At 38.7% G+C, this 27,783-nt stretch overlaps 1 protein-coding gene across 1 annotated transcript in view; it reads left to right on the plus strand.

Annotated features, from left to right (window-relative positions):
* Positions 1–27,783, plus strand: part of NLN (neurolysin) — a 100,393-nt gene that overhangs the window by 68,563 nt on the left and 4,047 nt on the right. Inside the window, exons 8-12 of the mRNA XM_065875324.1 lie at positions 246–612; positions 8,622–8,823; positions 17,749–17,935; positions 18,475–18,603; positions 19,819–19,955. Of these exons, the coding sequence (XP_065731396.1) occupies positions 246–612; positions 8,622–8,823; positions 17,749–17,935; positions 18,475–18,603; positions 19,819–19,955 (1,022 nt within the window). The remainder of the gene's footprint in view (positions 1–245; positions 613–8,621; positions 8,824–17,748; positions 17,936–18,474; positions 18,604–19,818; positions 19,956–27,783) is intronic.

A 27,783-nucleotide genomic window follows, 5' to 3' on the forward strand; every position in this document is an offset into this window, starting at 1 on the left:
AAAAAAGAAGAAGGGTGAGGAGCCATAAAATAAATTACCCTGAAGAGAACAACAGTGCTGTCTTAATAAAGCCTGCTTTCCTCTCTCCCTCCCTCCCTTCCTCTCCCCTTCCTTCCTTCTTTTTTCCTGACGTATCTGTATTGAGTGTGACAAAGGAGGAAGCACAATGCTGAAATACTGGTGGTATGTATGAATATGCTTGCTTCCAAGAGCAATGGATTGCCAACTTTTCCCTCTCCTCACAGATGATTTAAGCCAGAAATTAAAACCCTTGGGTGAAGCAGAACGAGAGTTTATTTTGAATTTGAAGAAAAAGGAATGTGAAGAGAGAGGTCTTGAATACGATGGGAAAATCAATGCCTGGGATCTGTATTACTACATGACTCAGACGGAAGAACTCAAGTACTCTGTAGACCAAGAGATCCTCAAGGAATACTTCCCAATTGAAGTGGTCACTGAAGGCCTACTGAACATCTACCAGGAGCTGTTGGGACTTTCATTTGAGCAAGTGACAGATGCTCATGTTTGGCACAAGAGTGTTACACTTTACACTGTGAAAGATAAAGCTACGGGAGAAGTATTAGGACAGTTCTACTTGGACCTCTATCCAAGGTACTGAGGATCACCGTGTTGGAAGGGACCTTAGGGATTCAACTCCTACCCAGATTAAAATTCTTGTCTTTCGTAATTCTCATATGTGATTCCTAGTATAGCGATTAAAAATGTGGGATCTGAAGCCAGAATGTCTGGCTCCATCACTTACTAGGCAGGTTACTTAATTTTTCTCTGCCTCAGTTTCCTTACCTATATTACAGTCCTATGAAATGGGAATACCAATCATACCTGCTTTGTAAGGTCGTTGTAAGGACCAAAATGGTTAATTACATGCAAAGCTTTTAGAAGACTACCCAGCACACAGCAAGTGCTTAGTAAATGTGAGCTGCTATTATCATCACTAATCATCATCATCATCTAGGATTGAACCTGGGCCCACGGCAGTGGAAGCACAGAGTGCAGACCACTGGACTGCCAGGGAATTCCCTGCATTTCTTAATGTAAAATGACTTCAGAATGTTTATTATTCAGGTGATCTGTCTGCCAGTACTCTTAAATCTATGTCCACTCCCTTCAGTCTGGCTGAAAGGCAGCACAGTATAAAGGAATAGCAAAATCTTGGCGGTCAGTCAAACTTGAGTTGGAATGCTTGAGTGACATAACCTTTATGAGTCTCTAGATCCATCTCTATTATATGGGTATGATGTTTGCTTTACAGGTTTGTTTTGTGCATTAGACTATACATGCTAATCACCCAGCCTGGGCATTCAATCAGTAGTAAGACTTAAAAATATTATTATTATTGTCTCTGTAGCATGTAGTAACTATGGACTCCACAGTGTTTCATCAGACATGAAAGGATTTGGATTACTTTCTCTGTAGGCTGCTTTCTAAAACAAAGCCAGCTTGTTGCAATTTTACTAACTAGGCCAGAGTAAATTATATCAATAGCATCGCTCTAGATCAGCAGCACATGCAACTTCGTAACCTACTGATTTTGCATGACTTCAGGAAGGAGGCTGGTTAACTATTGTCAACCAGACAGGAGGCAGAGTTGTCTGATCCCACTGCTTTATGGACTTACTTTCACTTCTGATATGATCTAAAAATAAACCCATGTCAAATTGGATAAGTCTATTTTTAATTGAAGAGTGTCAGGATACAGTTTTAGGCCAAGAATTCTTTCAGGGGAACTCCTTCATCATTGGAGCCTCCTATAACTGTCCCCAGATTCTCTTTCCATGGCCAAAGATAGCAAGTCTAGCTACCCCATCCTGCCGTTTCTTTGCCAAGATATAACTGGTGTCTTTCGTGCTCAGAGATCTGGCCATTGCTACCAGCACTCAGGTATGGGGACCAGAGAGTGATGTTTTGTGAGGGTAGTGACCTAGTTAATATACACTTTCTGTCACCTGACGTGCTTGCTTCTTGTTTTCTTTGTCTACTTGACTCAAAAAAAGGATATTTGTAGTAGGTTAGGAAAGACCAGTTTCTTCTTTTTTTAAATCACATATCAATTTTTATTCATCAAACACTGAGATTGTCAAACAACAGGAAAAAAACCTCTAATGGTTCCAACATAAGATTGCCAGGTAAGGGCATCTTTTAAAATCACCATCATTTTGGGCTTCCCTGGTGGCGCAGTGGTTGAGAGTCCGCCTGCCGATGCAGGGGACCCGGGTTCGTGCCCTGGTCCGGGAAGATCCCACGTGCTGTGGAGCGGCTGGGCCCATGAGCCATGGCCACTGAGCCTGCGCGTCCGGAGCCTGTGCTCCACAATGGGAGAGGCCACAACAGTGAGAGGCCTGCGTACCACAAAAAAAAAAAAAAAAAAAAAAAATCATCATTTTATAAACACAACATAAAAAAGACATACTCTCAGAGTAAGGAAACCTTTGATATTAAATAAATCAAGTTTATTTTTTAAAAAGAAAGATAAAAACCCCTCAGTGGCACTGATTTTTAAATTGGTCGAAAGTCCTTATGGTGTTTCATAATGGACCAAGATGTATAAAATATAACAGGATAAACACCTTGCAGATTAGTTTGTTTTCCCCAGTAAAATAATATTTATAGATCTGTTTACTTGTTTAAACAATTCAGTCTAACTACATGAAATCATTCCAGAAACACTGATGGGCCCATTGAACATCCAGAGGCTGGACCGGCTGAAAATGTTATCAAATTCAGTGCACGGTTTCTGGTGTACATGTCCATGGGTTCTCTTCCCTTCTCTCCCCTCTTCTGTCTGCCTTCCCTTCCCATGTCCCTGCTCACTCCTAGCTCAGCCCGACACAGTTCTTTTCTCTTGTTGTTGTTATTTATTTATTTTTACTTATTTTGTTTTCAACAGACTTTATCTTTTAGAGCAGTTTTAGATTCACAGCAAAACTGACCCTAAAGTAAAGAGATTTCCCGTATATCCCCTGCCCCACACATGCACAGTTTCCCCCATTATCAACGTCCCCCACCAGAGTGGCACATTTGTTATAACCTACGTTGACACATCATTGTCACCCAAATTATATTCGTGTTCATTGTTGATGTTATACTTTCTTGGGATTTGAAAAAACATATATAATGTGTATCTACCATTATAGTATCATACAGAGTAGTTTCACTGCCCTAAAAATCCCCTGTGCTTGGCCTCTTCATCCCTTCCCCCACCACCCCAGCCCCGGGCGACCACTGATCTTTTTACTTTCTCCACAGTTTTGCCTTATCTGAAATGTCATACAGATGGAATTATACAGTATGTAGCCTTCTCAGATTGGCTTCTTTCATTTAGCATTATGCATTTAAAGTTCCTCCATGTCTTTTCATGACTTAATAGCTCATTTCTTTTCTTTTTAGCACTGAATAATATCCCATTGTCTGGATATACCACAGTTTATTTACCCATTCATCTACTAAAGGACATTTTGGTTGCTTCCAAGTTTGGGCAATTATGAATAAAGCTGTTATAAACATGTGCAGGTTTTTGTGTGGACATAAATTTCCAGTCCCTTTGGGTAAATACCGAGGAGTGCAATTGCTAGATTGTATGGTAAGAGTATGTTTAGTTTTGTAAGAAACCACCAAACTGTCTTCCAGAGTGCATGTACCATTTTTGCATTCCCACCAGTGATGAATGAGAGTTTCTGTTGTTCTATATCCCTGTCAGCATTTGGTGTTGTCAGTATTCTGGATTTTGGTCACTCTAATAGGTGTGTAGTGGTATCTCATTGTTGTTTTAATTTGCATTTCCCTGATGACATATGATGTGGAACAACTTTTCATATACTTAACTACCATCTCTGTATCTCCTTTGAGGAGGTGTCTGTTAAGGTTTCTGGTATATTTTTTAATCAGATTGTTTTCTTATTGGTGAATTTTAAGAGTTCTTTGTGTATTTTGGATAACAGTCTTTTATCAGATGTCTCTTTTGTAAATATTGCCTCACAGTCTATGGCTTGTCTTATCAATTTCTTGACAGTGTTTAATGAAATCCAGCTTATTGATTTTTTTTCTTTCATGGATTGTGCCTTCAGTGTTTCATCTAAAAAGTCATTGCCAAACCCAGGGTCATCTAGATTTCCTCCTATATTATATTCTAGGAATTTTGTAGTTTTGCATTTTGCATTTAGGTCTGTGATCCATTTTTGAGTTATTTTTTGTGAAGGGTGTAAGGTCTGTGTCTCGACTCAGTTTTTTGCATGTGGACTCCTAGTTGTTCCAGCATCATTTGTTGAAAAAAATGTCTGTGCTCCATTGTCTTTATCTGTGCTTTTGCCCTTTAGTCAAAGAGAAGTTGACTATATTTATAGAAGTATATTTTTAATTTCCAAATATTTGGATATTTTCCAGCTAGCCTTCTGTTATTTCTAGTTTGGTTCTGTTATTATTGGAGCATGTACTTTATATCCTTTGAATTCTTTTAAATTGTTTTGATTTACAGCCAACATGTAATTAGTCTTGGTGAATGTTCCATGTGCACTTGAGTATTTGTTTTCTGTTGTTAGGTTGAGGGTTCTGTAAATGTCAGTTAGGTGAAGATGACCAATAATGTTGTTCAGGTGTTCTATATCTGAGCTGATATTCTCTCAGCCTGTTCAATTAATTACTGAGAAAGGAATGAAGTCTCTAAGTGATTTGTCTATTTCTTCTTTCAGTTCTGTCGGCTTTTGCTTCATGTATTTTTTTTAATTGTATAGTTGATTTACAATGTTGTGTTAATTTCTGCTGTACAGCAAAGTGATTCAGTTATACATATATATACACGATCTTTTTTATATTCGTTTCTATTATGATTTGTCACAGGATATTGAATTGTTTAGTATATTTTGAAGCTCTGCTTTTAGTTATACACATATTTAGAATTGTTATATCTACTTAGAGAACTGTCCCCTTTATCGTTATATAATGTTCCTTGTTATCTTTAGTAATATTCCTCGTTCTGTTTGTCTGCTATTACTATAGCCATTCAGCTTTCATCTGATTAGCATTTGCATAGTGTGTCTTTTTCCATCCTTTAACTTTTTACCTTTGCCTTTTTATTTAGAGTGGGTTTCTTATAGACACTGTACTTGGTGCTTGCTTTTTTATCCACTCTAATAATGTCTTAATTGGCATGCTTAGGAAACTTACATTTAGTATAACCATCTTACTTTTTGTCCCATCTATACTTTCCCCCCTTTTCTGACTTCTTTTGGGTTGATAGGTTTTTTTATGATTTATTTTTGTCTCTACTGTTGGCTTATTATTTACATCTCCTTTTAATATTTTTAAATTTAAAAATTGCCTAAGGGTTTAAAGTATATATCAATATCTTTAATCACGGTCTACCTTCAAGTTATATTTCTTATCATTTGTGCTATCGTTGGCCTACATATTATTTTCACATATGCTTAACACCCAGTGCATTGTTAGTATTATTGATTAGTCAACTATTATTCACAGCAATTCAAAATAGATTGTAATATATCTTCATTTATTATATTTTCAGCACTAATTGCTTTGTAATTACAAGTTTAGAGTGGTATCACATCCCTTCTGCCTGAAGAACTTCCTTTAAAATCTCTTGTAGTTCACGTCTGTTGGTAATATATACCAGTTTTTTTGAGAAAGTCTTTCCTTTACTTTCTTTCGTGAAATATATTTTTTACTATTTATAGAATTCTGGGTTCACAGGTATTTTCTATCAGTACTTTAAAGATGGCATTCCATTGTCTTCTGGCTTGCATAGTTTCTGACAAGAGATTGGCTGTAATTCTTACTGTGTTCTTTTTGTGTTCTTACTGTGTTCTGTACTGCGTTCTTTTCCTCTGACTGCCTTCAAGATTTTCTCTTTCTTCCTCTCTTTCAGCAGTTCCATACACTTAGGCATATGGGATAATTTTTTCTTTTTTTGGTTGTTTGCTTTGTATTTGTCTTCCTTGGTGTTCTTTAAACTTGTTGGATCTGTGGTTTAGTGTTGTTAATTTTGGAAAATTCTGAGCTATTCTTTTGGTTTTGGGGGGGTATTTTTGGCCCACACCACGCAGCTTGCAGGCTTTTAGTTCCCCAACCAGGGATTGAACCCAGGCCCTCGGCAGTGAAAGCGCAGAGTCCTAACCACAGGACCACCAGGGAGTTCCCTAATTTTGGAAAATTCTCAGCTATTCTTCAAATATTTCTTCTATCCTGTTCTCTATTCTCCTTCTGAAATTCCACTTATATATATAATAGATCATTTGATATTGTCCTGCAGCTCTTGAGTCTTTGTTTGTTTTGTTTTGTTTTTTTGTTTTCGGCACCCTTTTAAAAATCTTCGTGTTTTAAGGTAATTTCTATTGGCCTATCTTTTGGTTCAGTGATTCTTCCCATGGCTGTGGGAAGTCTATCAATGAGACTATCAAAGGCATTTTTCATCCCCATTACTGTGCTTTTTATTTCTAGCATTTTCATTTTATTCTCATAGTTTCTAGCTCTCTCCCAAAATTATCCATCTGACTGTGCATTTTCCTCCAGAATCTTTAACATTTAACATTTAAGTTATTGTAAATATTCTGTCTGATAGCTCCAACATCTTTGTCATATCTGAGTCTATTTTTCTTGCCCTCTTTGCCTCTTGACATTGTGTCTTTTTTCCTTGCGTCTACATGTGCCTTATAATTTTTTTTTAAGTCAGACACTTATATAAGACAGAAAAGACTAAGGTAAATAGTTTTTATACCTGGCAGTGGGCACATACGTACTTCTGCTAGGCCTTTAATGTGAGTCTTTAACTCATTCCATTTAGTAGTTGAGCTGGGTTTGGGCCTTGTTATTGCTATGGTTAACCTCAGTGAACCCAAAGCTTCAGATTCCTGTATGTGTTTAGAATGAGAGCTTATTTGCCAGAGTTTTTCTCAGTGTCTGTTCCACTTAGTTTGAGGTTGTTCATTTGTGCTGTGCCTTAGAGCAGGTCTCTTTTCATGCTCTTGTTCCTCTCCCTGCAGTAGACTGCTGTTGTTTATTACTGGATGCCTATTAGCCTGGAAAGGTGGGGTGGGGGTCTTTTCTGTTCAGCCTTACCCTGGGTCTGAGGAGTAGACCTATATACTGATACTGCCCCACCCTCAGCTGTAGGTCTGGGCCCAGGATGTTTTCCTGCCCTACCTTCAGGAGTAGAGTGTTTTTTTGTGTTACCATCCCCCCAGCGGCAGTGGGTTTTTACCAGTTCTCTTAGGGCAACAGGGTTTGTTGCCTTTCCATGAGAAGTTCAAGGCTCGTGTCCACTAGGAGAGAGGTGAAATGGATCTAGGCAATGCTCCCTTCCACCAGGCTTGCATCAGCACTGATTCTTTTCCAGAGCTCTCATCCTGCCCCTGTCTTTTTTGTGTGTACTCAGTGAGGTCTAAGGAGAAGACCCTGCAAATGGATGCAAAATTTCCCTTATCTAATAACTCCTAGTGGTTCCCTATTTTTGCTGGTTCACCATCAATCTTTATCAATTTGTTAAAAATTTTCTTACTGGTGTCTGCAGTGTCTGCCCCAGGTTAAAAACAAACAAACCAAAAACCCAAAAAGTGCTTGCTTCCTTTCTCTTTCTCCTTGGAGGCATCTATCTTAGATGGATTGTAGGTTGGTTGCCCTTCAACCTTCACTTTCTGATGGGTTCAAGAAAAGTTGTGATTTGCAAATTGTCCAGCATGTTGTTGTAAGAATAGGAGCAATGCCCTTTTCATCTTTCTACATCTTAATAGGAAGCAGTAAAAAGACTAGTTTGTTTTTGTTTTTGTTTTACCCGAATAACTTCAGCAGAAAAAAACAGTTATGAGTCACCAAGAAAAGATAATACAGAAAAAGATATACAAATCAAAACATCAAACTAAAAAATTCACACTAAACCTGAATGTACGTTCATGTTCTGAGCAAAGAAAAAAGGAGGAAACCTATCCCTGTAATAAAGTCTAATGGCCCATAGCTTTTGAGAGCTACCATCACTGGTATCACATTGTCCTAGAATAGATGACTTTATAGTATAATTTATGCTTTTTCCAAGGCTAAATAAAAGCATTCTGTTTCAAAAAAGGCCTGTCTGGCTTATAAAAGGAGCTCATTTAATTATGAGTACTGATTCTTCCCTCCTTGAATAAAAGAACAATATTACTGTCTGGATTTTAGTTTTTATCAGTTTTTTTTAATCGATTTTAACTTTAAGGAAAAACTGCCTAGTAAGTCAAACTCCATTATTTCACTTTTGCTTCAACACTATTTAGTGTTTAATGACTCTATCTTTGAAGACGAAAAGCAACAGCTTGTTACAATAAATTGGACACTCAGCTGTACCCTACTTGTGGTGTATATTCTTAATTCTTATATTAAGATTTCAACAAAAGAAACCTTGGAAATATAACTCACATCAAGTGATAGTGGGGTTTTTGTTTGTCTAGTTTTCGTTGTTTCATTTCAACAAAACATCGACCCACTTTGTAAAAGGTGAATTAAATGTTTCAAAGCATCTCCTGTTATCAAACATGGTTAAATGACCGAGAGAGGCCATGCCAATGTTGTTGCTAGAGAAGAGTGTGTGTATCTCACCAACCGTGCTTCTGGTTCCTTAGGGAAGGAAAATATAACCACGCAGCCTGCTTTGGTCTCCAGCCTGGCTGCCTCCTGCCTGATGGGAGCCGCATGATATCTGTGGCTGCCCTCGTGGTGAACTTCTCACAGCCACTAGCAGGTCGTCCCTCTCTCCTGAGACACGATGAGGTGAGGACTTACTTCCATGAATTTGGTCACGTCATGCATCAGATTTGTGCACAGGTGAGTGATTTTTTTTTTTTTATGGTAGACCTACTAATTGCTTTTCCAGACTTTTTTTCCACCGATGTCAGGTTTCTCAACATGTTTCTTAACATGTTTTCTCAGAAGCTGAACATGTTCAAAAATTTCATAGGCCTTCTGCAAAAACACAAAATTTTTCTTACTATGTTTTCACAACATACCTTTACTCAGAGATTGATCCACTAATGAAAGAGCTTCATTGAATACCACCCTATGAAAAAAAAAGAAAACTGTTGTTAAGGAAGGGTTACAAATACTGTGTTTTTTCCTTTCAAATCTTTTCCTCATAGGAATTTGGTGTAAGCTTCAGAGATAAACTGTGCTGTAATCTGTCTCTTCTGCTTATTAATGCTTTGTTTAGTTCAATGGTTTTCAATCATCCAGACTCTGTACTCCTGTTTCAATAATAAATATTTTGTAACACCTTCCTTTGCTAGCCTTCAATTAAAATCACAGATAGCACGGTATAACCATGGGGAGAATTTACTAAGAAAGCGAATGTGTGTGTGCAGCGGATTGCAACTAATTTCTCTTTATTTTTAAAAATGAAAAGTATTTATTCTAAACTTTGTAACATAGTCCAGTAAACTAGGCCCACACTACTCTAGGATGAACCATATGAACATGCCAATATTTAACCGCTGTTGACATACGAAAACATCTAGTTCAGTTGTTCAGCCTAACAGTTTAAAAACTGATATTTACAGAAGTAGAGGGACAGTTTTCCAAATTTGAAATCTCCGTGCATCTCTAAAGATGAACTTTTTAGAAATAACCTCTTTATCAGAATAGTTTTAGATTTACAGAAAAGTTGTAAAGACAGTACTCCTCACCCTGTTTCCCCTATTGTTAACATCTTATAGTACATTTGCCACAACTAAGAAGCTAACAGCATTGGTACAGTACTCCTAACTAAACTCAACACTTTATTTGGATTTAACTAGTTTTTCTCTAAAGGTCTTTTTCTATACAGATAATTTTTTTTTAATCTATGCAATATCCTCACTGCATAAAAGAAAGCATTTTGTTTATGTTTTTCAAATTGTAATGCCTGGGCATGGCTGTGTAGTAAGACATAAGGAAGTAGTCAGGTTATACGTGAATGACCCCGAATCTTGCAGCAAAAACTGCAGACTGATACTTAGGCGGTTTGTTTTGTCCATTCAAGTCCAAGAATGGTATAGCCAGTTGTCTTAGTTCAGATTGCTATAACAGAATACCATAGATTGGGTGACTTAAAAATAACAGAAATTTCTCACAGTTCTGGGAGCTGAAGTCCAAGATCAAGGTGCTGGCAGATTTGATGTCTGCTGAGGACCTGCTTTCTGGCTCAGAGATAGCACCCTCTCACTGTGTCCTCACATAGTGGAAAGGAGCTCTCTGGGATCTCTTTTATAAGGCACTAATCCCAACCATAGGACTTCACCTTCATGACTTCATCATCTCCGAAAGGCCCCACCTCCTACCGTCATATTGGGGGTTAGGTGTCAACATACGAATTTAGGGGTGGGACACAAACATTCAGGCCTCAATAGTGACATGATTTTCCAAAATGGTGACTATCTCTTGGGACACTTCCAAATAGAAAATAATCTTACTTTGATTTACACGATTGATTCTAGTAGTTAGAGTCTTGGAAACTTTAAGTGTGCAAAAAAAATTTTGTAAAAATATGTGCAATGGAGTTAGTTTCTAGGCTTACTTAATTACAGATTTTTCATTGATATGAATGTCCAGCAGGGCATATGAATGACATGCAGAATAGGGGACAATTTTTTATTGTCTTGACATGCACAGTTCAGTCCTGGACATCCAGCATCCCACCCCCAGAGCAGCCCCTAATCATTGTAATAATAACCAAAAATGTACCCACTCTTTTCCAGAATACTACTATCACTTCTGTTACAAAGAAGTATTTAGTTCTTTCAACATTTTATCTTTACATCCTGGTGTTTCCATGTTTTATTTTAAAAAACAGAGGGGACTCCGTATGAATCTATTCAGATAAATAAATCCTAATATACTGATATAGCCATTTCTACTCTCTGTTTAATCCAAGGAAAATAAAGCTTTCAGAATAACCTAAATTTTCTTTCTTAGGTAATTTTAAAGTCTGTTTTCACAGCAATAGGGTTCCTGAAATAATTATTTTCCATCAGTGTTCATTCTATGACTGACATTTCCTTTAATTAGGATAAGTCTAGGTTCCATTTTTCTCAAGTGTTTTTATGAATAATTTGGAAAAGTCAAATATTTTTCTTAATTTCAGACTTAGGTTACTTAGATTATCTAAGATCTTAGTTATGTATTTGTACACAGATAAACAATAGTCTGCTTTTAGAACAATGGATCTTAACTTCTTTGGATCTGAGAACCTATGAAAATATGATTTAAGCTATAGATACCTCTTCCAGAAAAATGCACATTCACTTATACAGTCAGATTTCTACCTGGAATTTCAAAGGGCACACCGACCCCCTGAAGCCCAGACCATACTGAATTCCAAGTTAAAAACCGGGTTAGAGGGCTTCCCTGGTGGCGCAGTGGTTGAGAGTCCGCCTGCCGATGCAGGGGACACGGGTTCGTGCCCCGGTACGGGAAGATCCCACATGCCGCTGAGTGGCTGGGCCCGTGAGCCATGGCCGCTGAGCCTGCGCGTCCGGAGCCTGTGCTCCGCAACGGGCGAAGCCACAGCGGTGAGAGGCCTGTGTACCGCAAAAAAAAAAAAAAAAAAAAAAAAAAAAAAAACCGGGTTAGAGCAGTTTCCTCCTTTATTTGGATGTTGATTATCAGCTAGTGATTTCTGAGGAAGTAATTTGGTGTCTTAATCACATTTATTAAAATAATACTGATCCTCAAATAGGGTTTTCCATGCTTTTGATGCATGTTCTTGTTTTCAAACACAGCCCTCTTATAACCTTAATATTGTATGCTTATCATGTATTCACGATACAGTTCTCTACAACTCTGTTATTCTCATTATTTCTTACATTAATTTTGATTCTTTGAAATATTCATTTTAGTACTGGAAAATAACTGTCCTGGTATTACTTCATTTTAAAGCTCTGTGACTCATGAATGAAATGTATATACATATATATATATATGAATGAACTATATATGAATATATAATTATATATATGACTGAACTACACACATGAATATCTATGAATCAATATGTATACTGATATACTGATGATAGTATATATACTGATATTCTGCTGATAGCATATTTACTGTTGATCAATATATATACTGATGAATGAAACATAATGTATGTTTCATATATACACGTATATATGAATCAGCTATATATATGAACATATAATTATATACATGACAACTATACATATGAATATATACATGAATCAGTGTATATACTGATGATGAATGATGTCTCTTTCTTGAAACAGTAGATTATATTCAATTCTTAGAATTTGCCTAACCTCCTTCTTGAACACGAAATGTGTCATACAGATGAATAGTGTATTAGTACAGTCCCTTGCCTGGTCATCACCTAATGACATTATCTTTGAAAAATCTCTTGTTTGTCTGTTAATCCTTTCAAATGTCCTGTAACGTTTTAAGATCTTCTAAAGTAATGTATTTGAAACCAGTGATCACTGCTTTTGTCTTAAAAGTAACAGATGCAGATCCATATATTTGCAGCTTTATAATGATTTCAAAACCTTTTGTACTGACCTAAAGTAGATGGCAGTGAAAAAGGAGTTTAATAGTTTCTGTGTTCAGTAATACTTCTGACTTATCTGAGAAATATATAGTGAATTTATAAGTTTGCCATACATATTCAGTAGATTGGTTTTAAGATATGGCAGCCAAGTGTTTGAGTTCTCCACTGTGGCAGTTTGCAAGTTTGATGACCAGAAGAGCTTGCTAGAGCCTGTCATAGTAATATTTAAATATGTCAGCAGGAACATCCAGTTTTCAAACATGTAGATGGACTAGTTCAAGGTGTCTACTATCTCATCATTCAAGAGAATGAGTTTCACTCATATTTTTGTGTTTACACTACAGGGTAGATAATTTTGAAGATAGCAGTCAGGAAGTGGCATCCTTAGTATCTGTTCCTGTTTCATGGCTTTATTGTGGTTTGGGCGTCAGTAATCGCTGGACTTTCGAACTTCCTGTAGAAAAGAAGAGTAATGCTTCTTAACAGCCTCCATTGTGATGTCTCTGTGTTGGTTGTGCATTAAGAGCAGTAATGAGTTTTGGACTGTTGGATATCGTTATTTTAAAGCAACACATGAGAACCACAATAAAGCCTTATTAAAGTGAAAGAAAAACTTCACATTTCAAATAATCTGTTAATTTCATCTAAAGACTAGTAGAGCATCTTGTCTGCTTTAAATATTGTGGACTAGATGCTGTTTTAAATAAATGTAGCCTATATCAGTTAGGAAGGCACCCTGGTGTTATGAAAAGAGCACTGGATTAAAAATCATCCGTGTATTTGTAGGCCTGGCTATGTGACTTTTGGCACGTTTTCTGACCTCCTTGGGCCACCTCTTTTTTCTTATTCATAAAATAAGAAACAACAACTGTTCTCATATCTGCTTCCCTGGAGTGCTGATGAGATTAAATAATGTGTGGAAAGGTACTTGGGAAAAATAAAGTGCCATACATGTTTGAAGTGTTCTTGTAACTATGCTTATATATAATTCAACTCTTTTGAAATCAATAAGTAGCATACAGGTCATAATTTGAGACGGGGGAAAAGATTGCCGTGAGGAAAAGCACTGTCACTTCAGATTTTAAAGAGTTCACAAATGCTTACCCTCCACGGGTTTTGGGTGAAGATCTGTGGAAGGTGATTGGAAAACATCACATTTGTATTTTTGTTTTGTTTTAATGATTACTGCCTACTTAGAAGTTTGATTCCTGGAGCTGGAGCAGAATGAGCACTTTATTTATGTATTTATTTATTTTTGAAAGTATCCTTTTTTTTTTCTTTTTGTCCGAGCCACACAGCTTGAGGGGTCTTAGATCCCTCACCAAGGATTGAACCCGGGCCTTCGGCAGTGAGAGCACAGAGTCTTAACCACTGGAACACCAGGGAGTTCAACAGAATGAGCAGTTTAGAGTATTGGCAAAGGTGGAAGATTAGATTAGAAAAATCTTCTGCAGATAATGTGTTGCTTCACATGTCTTAAATGATGGTGGTAATACTGACCTGTGGAACTATAGGACTGTTGTAAAAGTTAACAAAATGTTATTCAGGTTCTCTTTATTACTGTTTTCATTGCCAGTGATTGCTAGGTATATGTGAAGTTAAAAGTATGACCTTTAACCTTCTGTTTATAGCAAAGCCTAGGAGACAGTGGCACTTTTTTTCTCCAATGCCTTGTTACTTAAACTTCATCATCCCTGGATTTAGGGGTAGATCAGACAGGGGACATGGAATGACTGCTAAGAAATCAATAGGGGATCATCTCAGACAGCCGAGGTCCGCTCTCCTGAGCCCTGTTCTTATTCCTCAGCACAGTACACTTATTCACTTCAGCAACTGCCTTTTCTTTGAGCTGAGATTTGCTTTCATGAAAATAACACTTTAGTTGTAAATGCTAAAAGCAACCAGTCTCAATTAGAACAATAACCCATATAGGATTTGGTCTTTAAAGCTCGCATAAGTTTTTGAGCTTTAGTTTATATTATTTTGCTCCAGCTTTCACTGTGTTGTATCAATTGAGAAATTAATCTCTGTAGCATCAAGTCATTTGTTGTAAAAATCTATAACGGAGTATATTTTAGGCATCCGACTGTCTGTTTTAAAAGATAATATAGAAAAGTCTCATAGTTTTAGACAACTTTCTTCCTCTCGAGAACTTCTAACTAAACAGGAATCTAGTTTACCTTGTTTTCTAGGCTTTTATTGTCAAAATATTTCCTGCAGCAATAATGCTCATAAGGTACTGTATTCAACACCATTGAATTATTCATGTTGAAAACTGTATAAAGTACTTCTTGGGTTCTTTGGAACCTACAGTTGAAAACTGGGGAGTGGTATTTGCCGGCTGGTCATCAATGAGTAATGGAATTCAACAGCCAGGCTGTTTTGCACGTCAGGCCCCCATCAGGCTGCTGGATCCTAAGACTTGCCCATGGTTTCCTTGTGGACGTACACAGTGACTGACTGTGGGTTCCTTAGCATGTTCAAATTTAGTTATTTGCTGGGAATTGAGCTTTTGGATTTTGTAAGTTCTTTGTCCTCCTCATTTGAAAAATATTTAAATGGTATTGCCCAAAGGGCACACAGAGAAACAGCATGACTTTCGGGAAATTAGTAAGCAGTAGAGTTATTTTTAGCTTTTACTCCTAGCAAACATTTCCTTTTGTTCTTTAGAAGACATTGTTGATCTGTTCATTCATGTGCTGTGCTCTCTCCCCAACTACAGGGTGGCTTCAGATAGAATAAACCCTCTCTTCTCTACTCTGCGTGACAGAATTGTGTTAATTCTCATTTAATTTTAACTCATGAGTTATTCATTTGTTCATGTTTTTCTAGGTTCTGAAATACCACTGCCACCACCAAATACACACATACATTTCATTGTTATTTGGGGTTGATTTTCCCTCTCATCAGCAAATACTAACCAAAAATGTTCACACAAGCAGGATATACAAAATTTATATTTTTTTCAAAATATTGTACAGTGATAGTTGATGGTGTGATTTTGTCTTTATTTACTTATTTTACAACTATAATATTTAGAAAGTTATGCAGTTAGTATTACAGAATCCCAAATCCAGGATAGATGGTTACAGAGGCTGGCCTTTACACCTCAATCTCATGTTTGAACTTTGAAAAATCTTCCAGTATGTAGAGGAAATCAGATTTTTAAGGAAGCACACTGAAACCTCACTTTTACTATTCACATAAAGGCAAGTTTGATATAAGACTAGATCCAAGATGATTTCATCAATTTGTCACATCGTAATTTAGCCTTTTTTTCTTTGATTTTTCTCTGAGATAGAGTGGTATAATAGCATTTGTGGTTAAAATTGGGGTTCTGTAGTCCAACCACCTGGCTTAAAATCCTAGTTCTACCATTAATCTCAGTATACCTCAATTTCCTTATCTCATAAATGGAGATTACAGTGCTTTATACAATTGTTTTGGAATTTAAATCAGATAATCCATGCAAAGAGCCTAGCAAAATGCCTGACATAGTAAAGTCTCCATAGATGTTGGCTATTATAATTATTGTATAAAATTATTTTATCTATCATGTTGGATGTAGTTATTTTTAGAAGATTATATACAAGAAAGTGGCAAAATACTCAGTTTTCTGGAGCCCTTGACTCTTTACCTGTAAGAATTTTTTATGGGGATAAAAAATTATTTACCTGTCCTCAAACAGAGTTTACCTAATTCCAGTGCCTGGTGAATTTAGTTTCCCTTGGCCCTTCAGTAGTTGCAGCTCTTCATATCTAGAATCAGCACAATTATAATAGGAAGTCAAGCAAAACATTTTTTTTTTTTCATAAAGAGAGGAAGGCAGAATGTGAGGTGGCGTTGACATCTGTGCCTCTGCCCTGGGCCAAAAACAGAATGGTTATTTGCTTCTGATTTGGCAACCAGTCTGCTGCCTTCTCCAGTGGTTAAGTCGCCTTCCTTTCCCTTTCTTCCATTTAGAGCCCCAGGGATGATGAAGTCAGAGAGAGAAGACTGGGATGTGAAGCATCTAAATAGGGAAACAGGACAGAGGTTCAGGGAAAGATAACAGAATAACCCCCATTCTGCTGCTGACCCAGTTGTGTAAATGCTAAATATTCCTCTGCCAATGGCAATTTTACATGAGTTCTCTGGACGGTGTGAAGGTTGAAAAACACCAGCCTGTCTAGTGAATTCCCATCTTTTTGCTCAAGAGCTTTCTAACATCTGATTCAACAATTTACTAAACTTTCCTTTTTTAAATAAAACTTTTTTTTTTAACGCTTAGCCCACACCCTCAGAATAAGTCCTTTATTTTTACAGTGGGTACTTTAACTTCTGAGTATATCAGTTGTTTCTCTTTTCTCATAGCTGCATTTAACTCACCTCACTTGCCAACTATTATAGTGCTAAATCCCACTGAAGGGGCTTCTTGTTTTAAGGTAACATCTTCTACCCAATCTGAGAGGTACAGCTCTGGCTTTCTACAACACGGTTGTCTTAGAAACACTTATTTAAAGTTTAGAACACAAAACACCACACACATGAAAAGGGCATCTGTCTGTAATGTTGTAATTTAACTCTTTAACTGATTTAGATGGAAACTTGAGTAGTTAAATAATAGACTGATGAATGCCCCAGAAAGGCATGTATTGAGTAAACAAAGATATGCAAATAGAAAGGGGAGCTAGGGAGAGATTTGTCTTAGATCTCTTGGATCTCTTCATTTTTAATGGGAAATTCCTTTCGGTTTTTGTTTTGTTTTGTTTTGTTTTGTTTTGGCTGCCCTGAGTGGCTTTGTGGGATCTTAGTTCCCCAACCAGGGATCGAACCCGCGCCCTCAGCAGTGAAAGCGCAGAGTCTTATTAACTGGACTGCCAGGGAATTCTAATGGGAAATTCTTTTGAAATATTTTTACTTTCAAAGCTTAAGGCTTCTTTTAACTTAGACTGATTTATTTTCAGTTATGATTTCTTAATGATTGTTTCAAGTGTGTTCTGTGATTCAAAAGAATGAAATATTAATTTAATAAAGGGTCTTTGGGGGTTATTTTTCAGGCTGCTTGGCTACTGTGTTTTATTTTCAATATAAATTTGAGGTTATCCTAACCATTCAAAGAAGCAGTTGACTCTGATTCTGATTTAAGTTTTGGTGAGTCTTAATTATAATTCATCATATATGTAGTTTTCATTCAGTGCTTTTTAAAAAAGACCTTTATGTTTACTTTTTAGACCGACTTTGCACGATTTAGTGGAACAAATGTGGAAACTGACTTCGTAGAGGTGCCATCACAAATGCTTGAAAATTGGGTGTGGGACGCTGATTCCCTCCGAAGACTGTCAAAACATTATAAAGATGGAAGCCCTATTACAGATGATCTGCTTGAAAAACTTGTTGCTTCTAGACTGGTCAACACAGGTATGACTTATAATTTTAGAAAATAAACTAGAATTGCTTAATGGAGAATTGGTGGCATCTTTTTTTTTTTTTTTTTTTTTTTTTTTAGGTAAGAAGTGGATTTATTTAGAGAGATACACATTCCATAGACAGAATGTGGACCGTCTCAAAAGGCAAGAGCGGCACCAGAGCATGGGGTCGTCTCAGAAAGTGAGAGCGGCCATGAGAGAAACACACTCCACAGACTGAGTGTGGGCCATCTCAGAAGGCAAGAGGCCTGCTGCATCTTCTTCTATAGAACTTATTTCGTCTTTTGTAATGATAGTACCCCCAGAGTGTTAATATGAGAAGGGAAGACTGCTAAGTATATTGGAATACTGAACCCTGAAATTATGTCCAAGAAAAAAAAAATACATCTTTTAAATCTTAAATAGAATGAGATGTCTTGCTCCGATTTTGCAATGAGTACTACAGGAATCAGTTTTTGAAATCTGTGATGTATGATTAGAACACGTAGTTCTCTCTTCTCCAAAACATGTCCAACATTCTTATGTTATTAGGTCTCCTGACCTTACGCCAGATTGTTTTGAGCAAAGTTGATCAGTCTCTCCATACGAACACTTCGCTGGATGCTACAAGTGAATATGCCAAATACTGCACAGAAATTTTAGGTGTTGCAGCTACTCCAGGTACGTAAATACGATCACTAAAAGTTCACTCTTCCTGTGAAGCACAGAGTATACTCCTAACACTGCCAGAGAAGGTAGAGTTTGTCAGGCAGGTTGCCTAATATAATTTGCTTCTGATTTCTGAAATCAGGCCATGACTTTCAGGTCCGCATACTCTGTCCTCAGAGTTATCCTGTCCAAATGTGCTTGAAGGGGAGGCGGCGCCAGCTTTGCAGCATTTTAGTGTGATCAGGCGTGAGCAGTCGGCCTCCACCCCAGAGCACAGAAGGCCACTCCCGTTTGGCAGCACCGCCTGGCTCTGCCCTCCCTGTATGCACCGTGACTTCCCTAGGGTTTCGGTAAGATGTTGCCAGAAGGGGCAGTTTGAGAGAAAGGCGCAAGCTTCTACCTTGTGTCTGATTCTGCTTCTGAGGTCAGTTAAGGCAGTTTGACCAGCAGTTTCTAACCTGGTATTATTTATGAGATTCATGTGAGTGGGTGGGAGATGCTCAGACATATGCTATGTTACATTTATGTTTGTATATTTTAAGCAAACACGTAGCTGTACGTGTATACGTAGTTGGAAAGGTGAGTTTTTTCTATCAAAGAAATTGTTGTTTAATTGAATCAGTCACATTTATACCGATATTAAAGGTCAGAATAGTCCATTGAGTTCATCCAGGCTCCTCGCTTCCTTTTGTGATCTGTTTCTAGTAGACTGAACAGCAACTCTGTGCCTCAGGCCACTTGGACAAAATCCTTTTGTAAAGTAGCCCTAGAGGTAGATTGAAATGGTAAGACCTTTTTAGCTCTTCACGTAAAGAGTTCTTTTTCAGTAATTATGAACCTCAAATAAGTGCCATACTGATACGTTTCAGATATAAATAGGTGTGACAAAGAGTAGGCTTAATATTATTAGAGTATTTGTAAGACACATATGTGTCTAAGGGATAAGAAAGGAGCGAGTTGTCTGATAGGTGTGGACAAAGCCTCTGAAACTATTGTTAGGCATTCCAGAGCTTAGGGCCGAAACCAGCTCTGAGGCGGGGCTGTCATAGGAGAGAAGTTTGTAAACATCTTGGCCAACGGCACCCATAAACCCAGGGAGTACTAGAGGTGAGGACCTACCACTGTCTCCTCCCACAGCTAGACTCCCCATAGGGAAACCTTAGCTAGCTGAGAACCTGCTATTTAACATTTGCCATCACACTGATTGAAATGTATCTTTCTTTAAAGGCACAAATATGCCAGCAACTTTTGGACATTTGGCGGGGGGATATGATGGCCAATATTACGGATATCTTTGGAGTGAAGTATTTTCCATGGACATGTTTTACAGCTGTTTTAAAAAAGAAGGGATAATGAATCCAGAGGTATTGTATTTTTTTTCCTCCTTTTGCTACTTCTGTAGTTGCCCCCTCCCCTTTAACTCCTAGTTAAAAAAAATATTTATTACACCTAGATTTTTAGAGTAAGAGATCTGATAACAGATCTTAACTTTAAAGTCTGGCATCTTCTCACATCATCATACATCATTAAGTTGCTTTGTGTAAGTGATTAATCCTATAAGTTAAAGAAAAACCCTACTGCATTTTCTTGCTTATTAACATTCCAATATATTGCATAATTAAAATTCAAAGCTTTGTTTATGCATTTGAGCATTTATAGCTGCCAGTTTTGACATGTGCCATACAGTGTTTTAGTTTTATAGGAGGTTGGGAAAGAAGGGTAAACTCCTTCCTGATATAAATGGTCTGCCTATGTTCTGATATACTCTACACACTTCCATTATATATTTGCTGTGGAAGGCACCCTTCTTTCTGTGATTGGCATGCGCCGCCTACGACATGGTTTGTAACCTAAATGCCTTTAAGTAATTTAAGCTGCTTCATTAACCTGAGCCATTCCTTTCTGAGGACAGTGAATTGACTGCCAGGTGGCTGCCTGCCAAACCTTCCTGAGTTACAGTCCCTCACAGTCTCCACTCTTGCTGAAGACTCAGCTCTCAGATTATTTCTAGGGCTGATGGATTTTCCAGTGTGTTTTTCATTCTGTTTGATTTAGAAGTTAGAAGAACAAATTATCAAAATCAGGTTCTCTGTGCTTATTTCAACCAACTGATCTGTTCTCCAGACTTTGTTTCTAGATTGCATACTACCTTACACATATGCACTGAAAAACATTGATGTAATTTAGGCCACCGTCCCTTGCCCCAACCCTTCGCCCCCAAAACACCACCTCCAGGACACTTACATTCTATAGACTAACCTTTCCAATCCCTGCATCTTCAGTCCCACCCTACCCAGGCTGTTAGGTCCCTGTAAGTCTCCTTCCATTCCCTGGCCACCCCACTTAAAACGATCAACCACTAACTTGTTCTCATAAATACCCTGACTCCTGCATGACCTTCAGCCAGTGCCCAGCCCTGGATTCCTCTACCATCTCATTTAGAGATGGTGGCCTTGGAATTCAGTCTTCTGGGGAAGATCTTGCGACTCCACTTAATGCCCCACTGCAGTCATGCTGTCAAACCTGCACTGGACCCCCAGTGTGACTCCACAGTCCTGCTCTACTTACCTTATTGGGGTCCCCACCCTCTCTCTCTCTCTCAGCAGATGCTCTCTCCTCTCTACTAAGAACATTAAGATTATTGACAGTGAGTACCTTCATCTTTCTTTCTCTTTCTGTACTTCAATATTTATCTTCTTTCCTCCTGTCTCAGGAGACATGTCTATAATACTAAGACTTACTGGTTTGCCATCTCAGGAAAAAAACTTACCACTGACTCTGATAATTTCAGTGCTACTACTCAGTTGTTCTTCCTTTCACAGCCTACTCTCTTGGTGTAAGAAACAGTTTCTGCAAACCTCTGTTTCCCGGCTTTTGCCTCCACCCACTGAACTGGAAAGTTACCCTCCCTCCAGAGTTACCTACCACTGATGATCCAATCGCCAACTCCCAAAGGCCCTCATCTATCTTCTGTTTTACTTTCTGCTTCTTGGTATTCCTCTCTTTGTCACAGCCCTTAGCTTAGCAAACAAATCCCTCTGCACTTCCCAGAACTCCCAGTGTGTCAGCCAAATTTGTATGTTCCCTTGTGTCTTTCCTCCTTCACAAATTTATTCATTGTACTTCTTCCACCTAAAACGTATGCCTTCCTTGTCTGTGCCTCTCCAAACTCGTACCATTCATAAAGGCCCTATTCAAATGAAATCTTCCAGATCATCGAAACCAGAAGTGATCTTTCCATTCTCTGAACAGAAGAGTGAACTTGGGCATGGGGTAAGGGTTTCAATAAGCTTTTTCTTGTGTCTGGAATGTTTACTATAACTATTATACAAAATGAAAAAAATCAGGTTATAAAATATTTTACACCATAGAATGCGAATTTTGATTTTAAAATATACATTCAGGAAGAAAAAGTACATCAAAATGTTGTCAGTTGTTATCTTTGAGTGGTAAGTTTCTGAGTATTAAATATTTTTCTGTACTTTTTATGGAGCTTTTTCATATTTTTACATAGAGCATGAATTATTGTAGAAATCAGAAAACAATGTTTAGAGAGACACAAGGTCCAGATATGCAGAGGTACAATTATGACCTCCACTCACTCTTAGTAGTTGGCGAGGCTTCCTGGCGTAATTGCTACAGCACCTCTTTCACCGCCCCTGGTCCGCTCACATGACCACATCCCCAGGAGCCTCCACTGTCTCCTCTCCTCTTCCCGCTGTCAAGGTAACAGCCAAAGTACTGATCCCAGTGGATCCCAAGGAACTTGCAGGTCCAGCAGGAGCCATCCCTGCCATTATGCTTCTATGTACCTCGTTTTATCTCAGGCTTCACAGCTTGGCAGGCAGCCAGGCTACTCTTAATTCAGACAAAAGGGCTGGGTTGAATGTGGAGAAAGCAAGATTCCCTACAACTTGGAGTTGTTGCCTTGTGAGGTTAAAAACAGTTTTCAGTTTTACTAAAATTCTGAATTCAGCTATACTATGTATTATTACTCATCTTATGCCAGGAAGCTGGCTTTAATCCCTTCTTTTTTCCTTCCTATTAAATACTCTGGAATATCGTCATTTCTTGCTCCCCTGCTGTCACAGCAATAGTGAGTCTGGCTCCAGTGGCCAAGGAGAATCCCATTGCACCCATCCTCACGCTCTTCACTGCAGTGGCAGTTACGGGAATAGCTTTTTATTTTTTTATTTTTTAAATTAATTATTTATTTATTAATTTTTGGCTGCATTGAGTCTTCATTGCTGCACGCAGGCTTTCTCTAGTTGTGGCGAGCGGGGGCTGCTCTTTGCTGCCGTGCGAGGGCTTCTCATTGAGGTGGCTTCTCTTGTTGGGGAGCACAGGCTCTAGGCGCACGGGCTTCAGTAGTTGTGGCTTGCAGGCTCTAGAGCTCACGCTCAGTAGTTGTGGCGCGCAGGCTTAGTTGCTCTGCGGCATGTAGGATCTTCCCGGACCAGGGCTCGAACCCGTGTCTCCTGCATGGCAGGTGGATTCTTAACCACTGCACCACCAGGGAAGCCCAGGAACAGCTTTTTAAATAGCCATTCTATACCCTCCTACAGTGTACTGCTTGTTTGGTTTTGTTTTAATTTTTTTTTTTTATTTTTACAAATGTTTGCTCTAAAATAACACCCAATATACACAATTTAAATATCCATTTATTTAAAATTAACACTTTGGAATAACCTGTTCTACGAAACACTTCAGTCATTATTACAACTATGTTGTGATGAAGGGAAAGAATTTTTGTGGTATAAAGAAATACTGAATTTGATCTGAAGTCATGTGAATCAGATCACTCACAATATATCATGCAGACTTTGTTGTCTCAAGGTCCCTCACACTCACTAGTGTATATTTGGAGCATTTTGAGAAGATAGCAGGATGCCCCTTCAAGGAGTCAGTGCCTGCTATTCTTAGTCCCCAGCTCTAGAGAGGCTCGGGGCTGAAAGATGATGTATTGTTGACATTATTGTTCATGGTCATTAGTATCGACAAAAGAACACCTCCAGGCCCTCCCTCTGTAACCTCTTACCATCCTGCAAAGCCCAGGGTCTGGTTGAGAACCATTTCAGATCTTAACAAGCAGAACTATAGAAAGTGTGCTACTCACTGGGAAAACAGTAATGGGAAGGGTCAAATACAAACCTGCAGGCTTCTGAATATCAAATGTTAGCAATAGAATATTTTACAGTACAATTGTTTTTATTGTTTCGATGGCCTCTATCAAAGTGTTAGAACTGGCCACTTACCTGTAATAGCCTAAAAGTTTGCTACCTCTGGTTTTATCTGTAATTTTCTATGTTCTTCATAGTAAATAGGTGTAACATCTTGACTGTTTAATTAGTTTGTTAAATATTACCTAAAGCCTTCGTTTCTAGTAAACATGGAGAAGTTGTCTCAACAGACATACCTTTTACTTTTCCAGCTCATCTCTTAAATAACTATGGAAGGGAGCTGCTTGGGAGTAACACTTTTCCAGCAAACTCTAGCTCTTTCAGGAGCCCTTTAAGGTTGCCAAATGTAGTTTCAAAATCTAGCAGCTAATCATAGTGTTGCAAGAATAAGAGCATTTTAACTAGGGCCATTACTTTTTTTCTCTTTTTTTAAAATTAATTAATTAATTAATTGATTTTGGCTGGATTGGGTCTTTGTTGCTGCACGCGGGCTTTCTCTAGTTGCAGCAAGCGGGGGCTACTCTTCATTGCGGTGTGCAGGCTTCTCACTGTGGTGGCTTCTCTTGTGGAGCACGGGCTCTAGGAGCGCAGGCTTCAGGAGTTGTGGCACACGGGCTTCAGTAGTTGTGGCTGTGGGCTCTAGAGCGCAGGCTCAGTAGTTGTGGCGCACGGGCTTGGTTGCTCGGTGACATGTGGGATCTTCCCGGACCAGGGCTCGAACCCGTGTCCCCTGCACTGGCAGGCGGATTCTTAACCACTGCGCCACTAGGGAAGCCTGGGCCATTTCTTTTTATAAGGCAACTTCATTGTGGGAAAATTTCCTAAAAGGTAATAGACATTGTGAATTCAAAGGCAATTATATTGTTACGCTAGAATGATGTTCCTCCTCTTCTGCATTTAGAGTAATTGCTAAGCTTTGTTTTTTTCCATCAGTGAAGAAGACATACAAACAAGTATCACATGCAGAAAGGAATACTGAGAAAGTCAAGACAGTTAAGTGTAAATATCCACAATGCCATATGGAAGGAGCTAGATCTTACATGCAATAATAGACACAGAAACATAGGAAGAATCTTGGTTAAACAAGAAAAAGAATTACCTGACAGAAAGTGTTTTATAAAGCTAAGTATTCCAGGACTCTTCAAACAGAATCCTAGGGCCAATTCCAGCTATAATATGTTGCAAAGAGAGAATATGAAATTCCTCTCCTGACAGTCTTTACAAATGGATTAAATTCTGCTTCAGCTTCGCCGATCTACCACCCCAAAGCTGATTTTTCTTACACTTCAACCTCTTCTAACAGCATTAAATTTTGCCTGATTTAAGGGACAAAGGAAGGAAATGGGATTGATTTCCAACCTACTTCTTGAATATTTACAATGCCAGACCTTCTAAGCCTTGAATCCCAACCAGCTGGAAGCAGTTTTTCTTCCTTTTTGTGTTCCTACAGCCCTTCTTTGTGTTTCTCTTAGAGCTCTAATAATCTGCTTTGTTAATTGTCTATTTCTTTATCTCACCTCCTAGATCATAAGGCTCTTGTAATAGGAACTGTTTTGTTCATCTTGATGTTCGTCTTCTGCTTCAGAACATTTAACTATTATTGGGCCCAAGTGGTAGTTGCTCCAACTGCTTCCACTCTTCTGTCCCCCTACTACACACGACTTCCCTTCCTTTTTTGTCCAGATCTCCTCCCTCCCCATAGTTATTTATTCTTCCATCCTCACAAATTGAAACTTTGCTTAAGGTTTCCAGAAGACCTCTTTCACTCAAGGGAAGATTCCTACCACCATTCTTTGTTTCCGTCACCACCAATCTTTCACTGTCTCCCTCCTTCCTGTTTGTTGTCAAAGGTATTCTTTTTCTGCCCTCAACCTCCCCACCGTCACTCATAAAAAACAAAGTATGTGCTGTTGGAAAGTTTACAGATTAGTTGTGGAAGAAAAGGTTTCAAAGTCCACTTTAAAAGCGGGCTGGTGAGGCTGGGAGATACCTGATCGTCATCACCGGTCCTTGGGCAGATGCTTTCTGCCCTGTTGCCTGTTACTCAGTGTCGGAAGAAGATACCTGGCTCCACTCCCTAGAGTCTGTCACAAGAGGAAGGAGAAAGAAGGGAGGGTTGGAAGGCTGTGGAAGCTTGCATGTGCTCCTTCAGAGAAGCCAGAGATGGCAGGAGACCCAATCTGTTTCCCAATTTATGTGTTCTCATTGTTGGTAGATGATGGGTGTCCTTCATTCGGATAATTATGATTGCTCTTAAAATATTACCTCAAATAAAGGGCATAGATTCTTGCATAAAATGAGTGCCTTGTCTCTTCTTAGTATTCCTACTGAACTATATATTCTATTTTATACTAATAGTGGAGATGAAATCTCTTGTGCTTTTTTCTAGCTTTATTAGGAGACAGAACTAATTTTAAGGAAATGCTGAAAACAGGAATGCATTTGTTTCCCTGACTGTGTATAAGTGACTGAACTTAGGGGCGGTGTGAGGAGAAGGGAAATGAAAGGAGGGATGGATGACTACTTAGGTTTATTGAATACCAGCATATGGCAGGAATGGTTCTAGGCAGCAGGCAAGGTACTAAAATCATCTCCTCTAATTCCTCATACACTGAGGGAGGTAGGCATATTCCCACTTTACAGGTAAGGAAACAAAGGCCCAAGGCCACATAACTGAGAATGAAGCCGAGATTCAAACCTGGGCCTGACTCCAAAACTCGTGATCCTGCTTTAGAAAACATCAGTGTTGGGGAATTCCCTGGCAGTCCAGTGGTTAGGACTCCATGCTTCCACTGCAGGGGGCACAGGTTCGATCCCTGGTCAGAGAACTAAGACCCCACATTGCTGCATGGCATGGCAATCAATCAAGCTATCATCTGAACATTTTTTAAAAAAGAAAAAGAGGTACTTCCCTGGTGGTGCAGTGGTTAAGAATCCTGCCAATGCAAGAGACACAGGTTTGAGCCCTGGTCTGGGAAGATCCCACATGCCATGGAGCAGCTAAGCCCATGCGCCACAACTACTGAGCCTGCACTCTAGCGCCCGTGAGCCACAGCTACTGAGCCCACATGCCACAACTACTGAAGCCTGCACACCTTGAGCCCATGCTCCGAAACAAGAGAAGCCACCGCAAGGAGAAGCCCACACACCGCAACGAAGAGTAGCCTCCGCTCGCCGCAACTAGAGAAATCCGGCGTGCAGCAACAAAGACCCAACGCAGCCAAAAATAAATAAAGTTTTAAAAATAAATAGATAAAAATAAATAAATAGATAAAGAAAAAGAAAAGAAGGAAAGAAGACATCAGTGTTAGAGAGGACTTGCACAGTTGCAAAAAGACACATGTTAACCTTCCAGGAATAAAAACCACAGAAGTGACTGATGCTGATTTTCCTTCCCTGAACTAATAGGAGTTCCTACGCTATGCAGATCCCCCTGAACAATTTTTTTAGCATGAAAACTTTTAGTGGTTGCCTTAGAGCTTCTCTTCCTGCTTTGCTCACAGTTACAGTTCCTTAATTATATAAACACAGTAGAACAATTCACAGCAAAGACTCCTTCCACCTGTGGCATATGTCTCCCAAACAGTGTTCTCTCACCCAGAGAAACCGGTACCTTCCTAACACACAAATTTGCTTAACTTTTTTTTTTTTTTTAAAGAAAAGCAAGATCCGATTACCAAAATGACTCTTAAACTCTTCTCCAAACTTCATTGCAAAGGAAATGAAACTATTAAAAGACAATTGCTCTGTAATTCAGGAAATTGAATTAACTTGTTTGGAGCTATAAACAGGGGAGGACTTGCACTGCCCTGAGCCACATATTGTGAGACCAAACAGTGCCCTGCTCCACAGTGACTTTACGGCAGAGGAGGCATGAGCTGGCTCTTCACAGCAACGTGCAGCTCCTCTAACGCTTGCTTTTCTTTACTACCAACATTTACAGTTCTCTGTACAAAATGAGAATATTCTGGCAGATGTCCACATTTTGGTGATAATTTTTTTTACTTTATTT

The sequence above is a fragment of the Phocoena phocoena genome, chromosome 3, assembly GCF_963924675.1.
Source record: "Phocoena phocoena chromosome 3, mPhoPho1.1, whole genome shotgun sequence".
Lineage (NCBI taxonomy): Eukaryota > Metazoa > Chordata > Mammalia > Artiodactyla > Phocoenidae > Phocoena > Phocoena phocoena.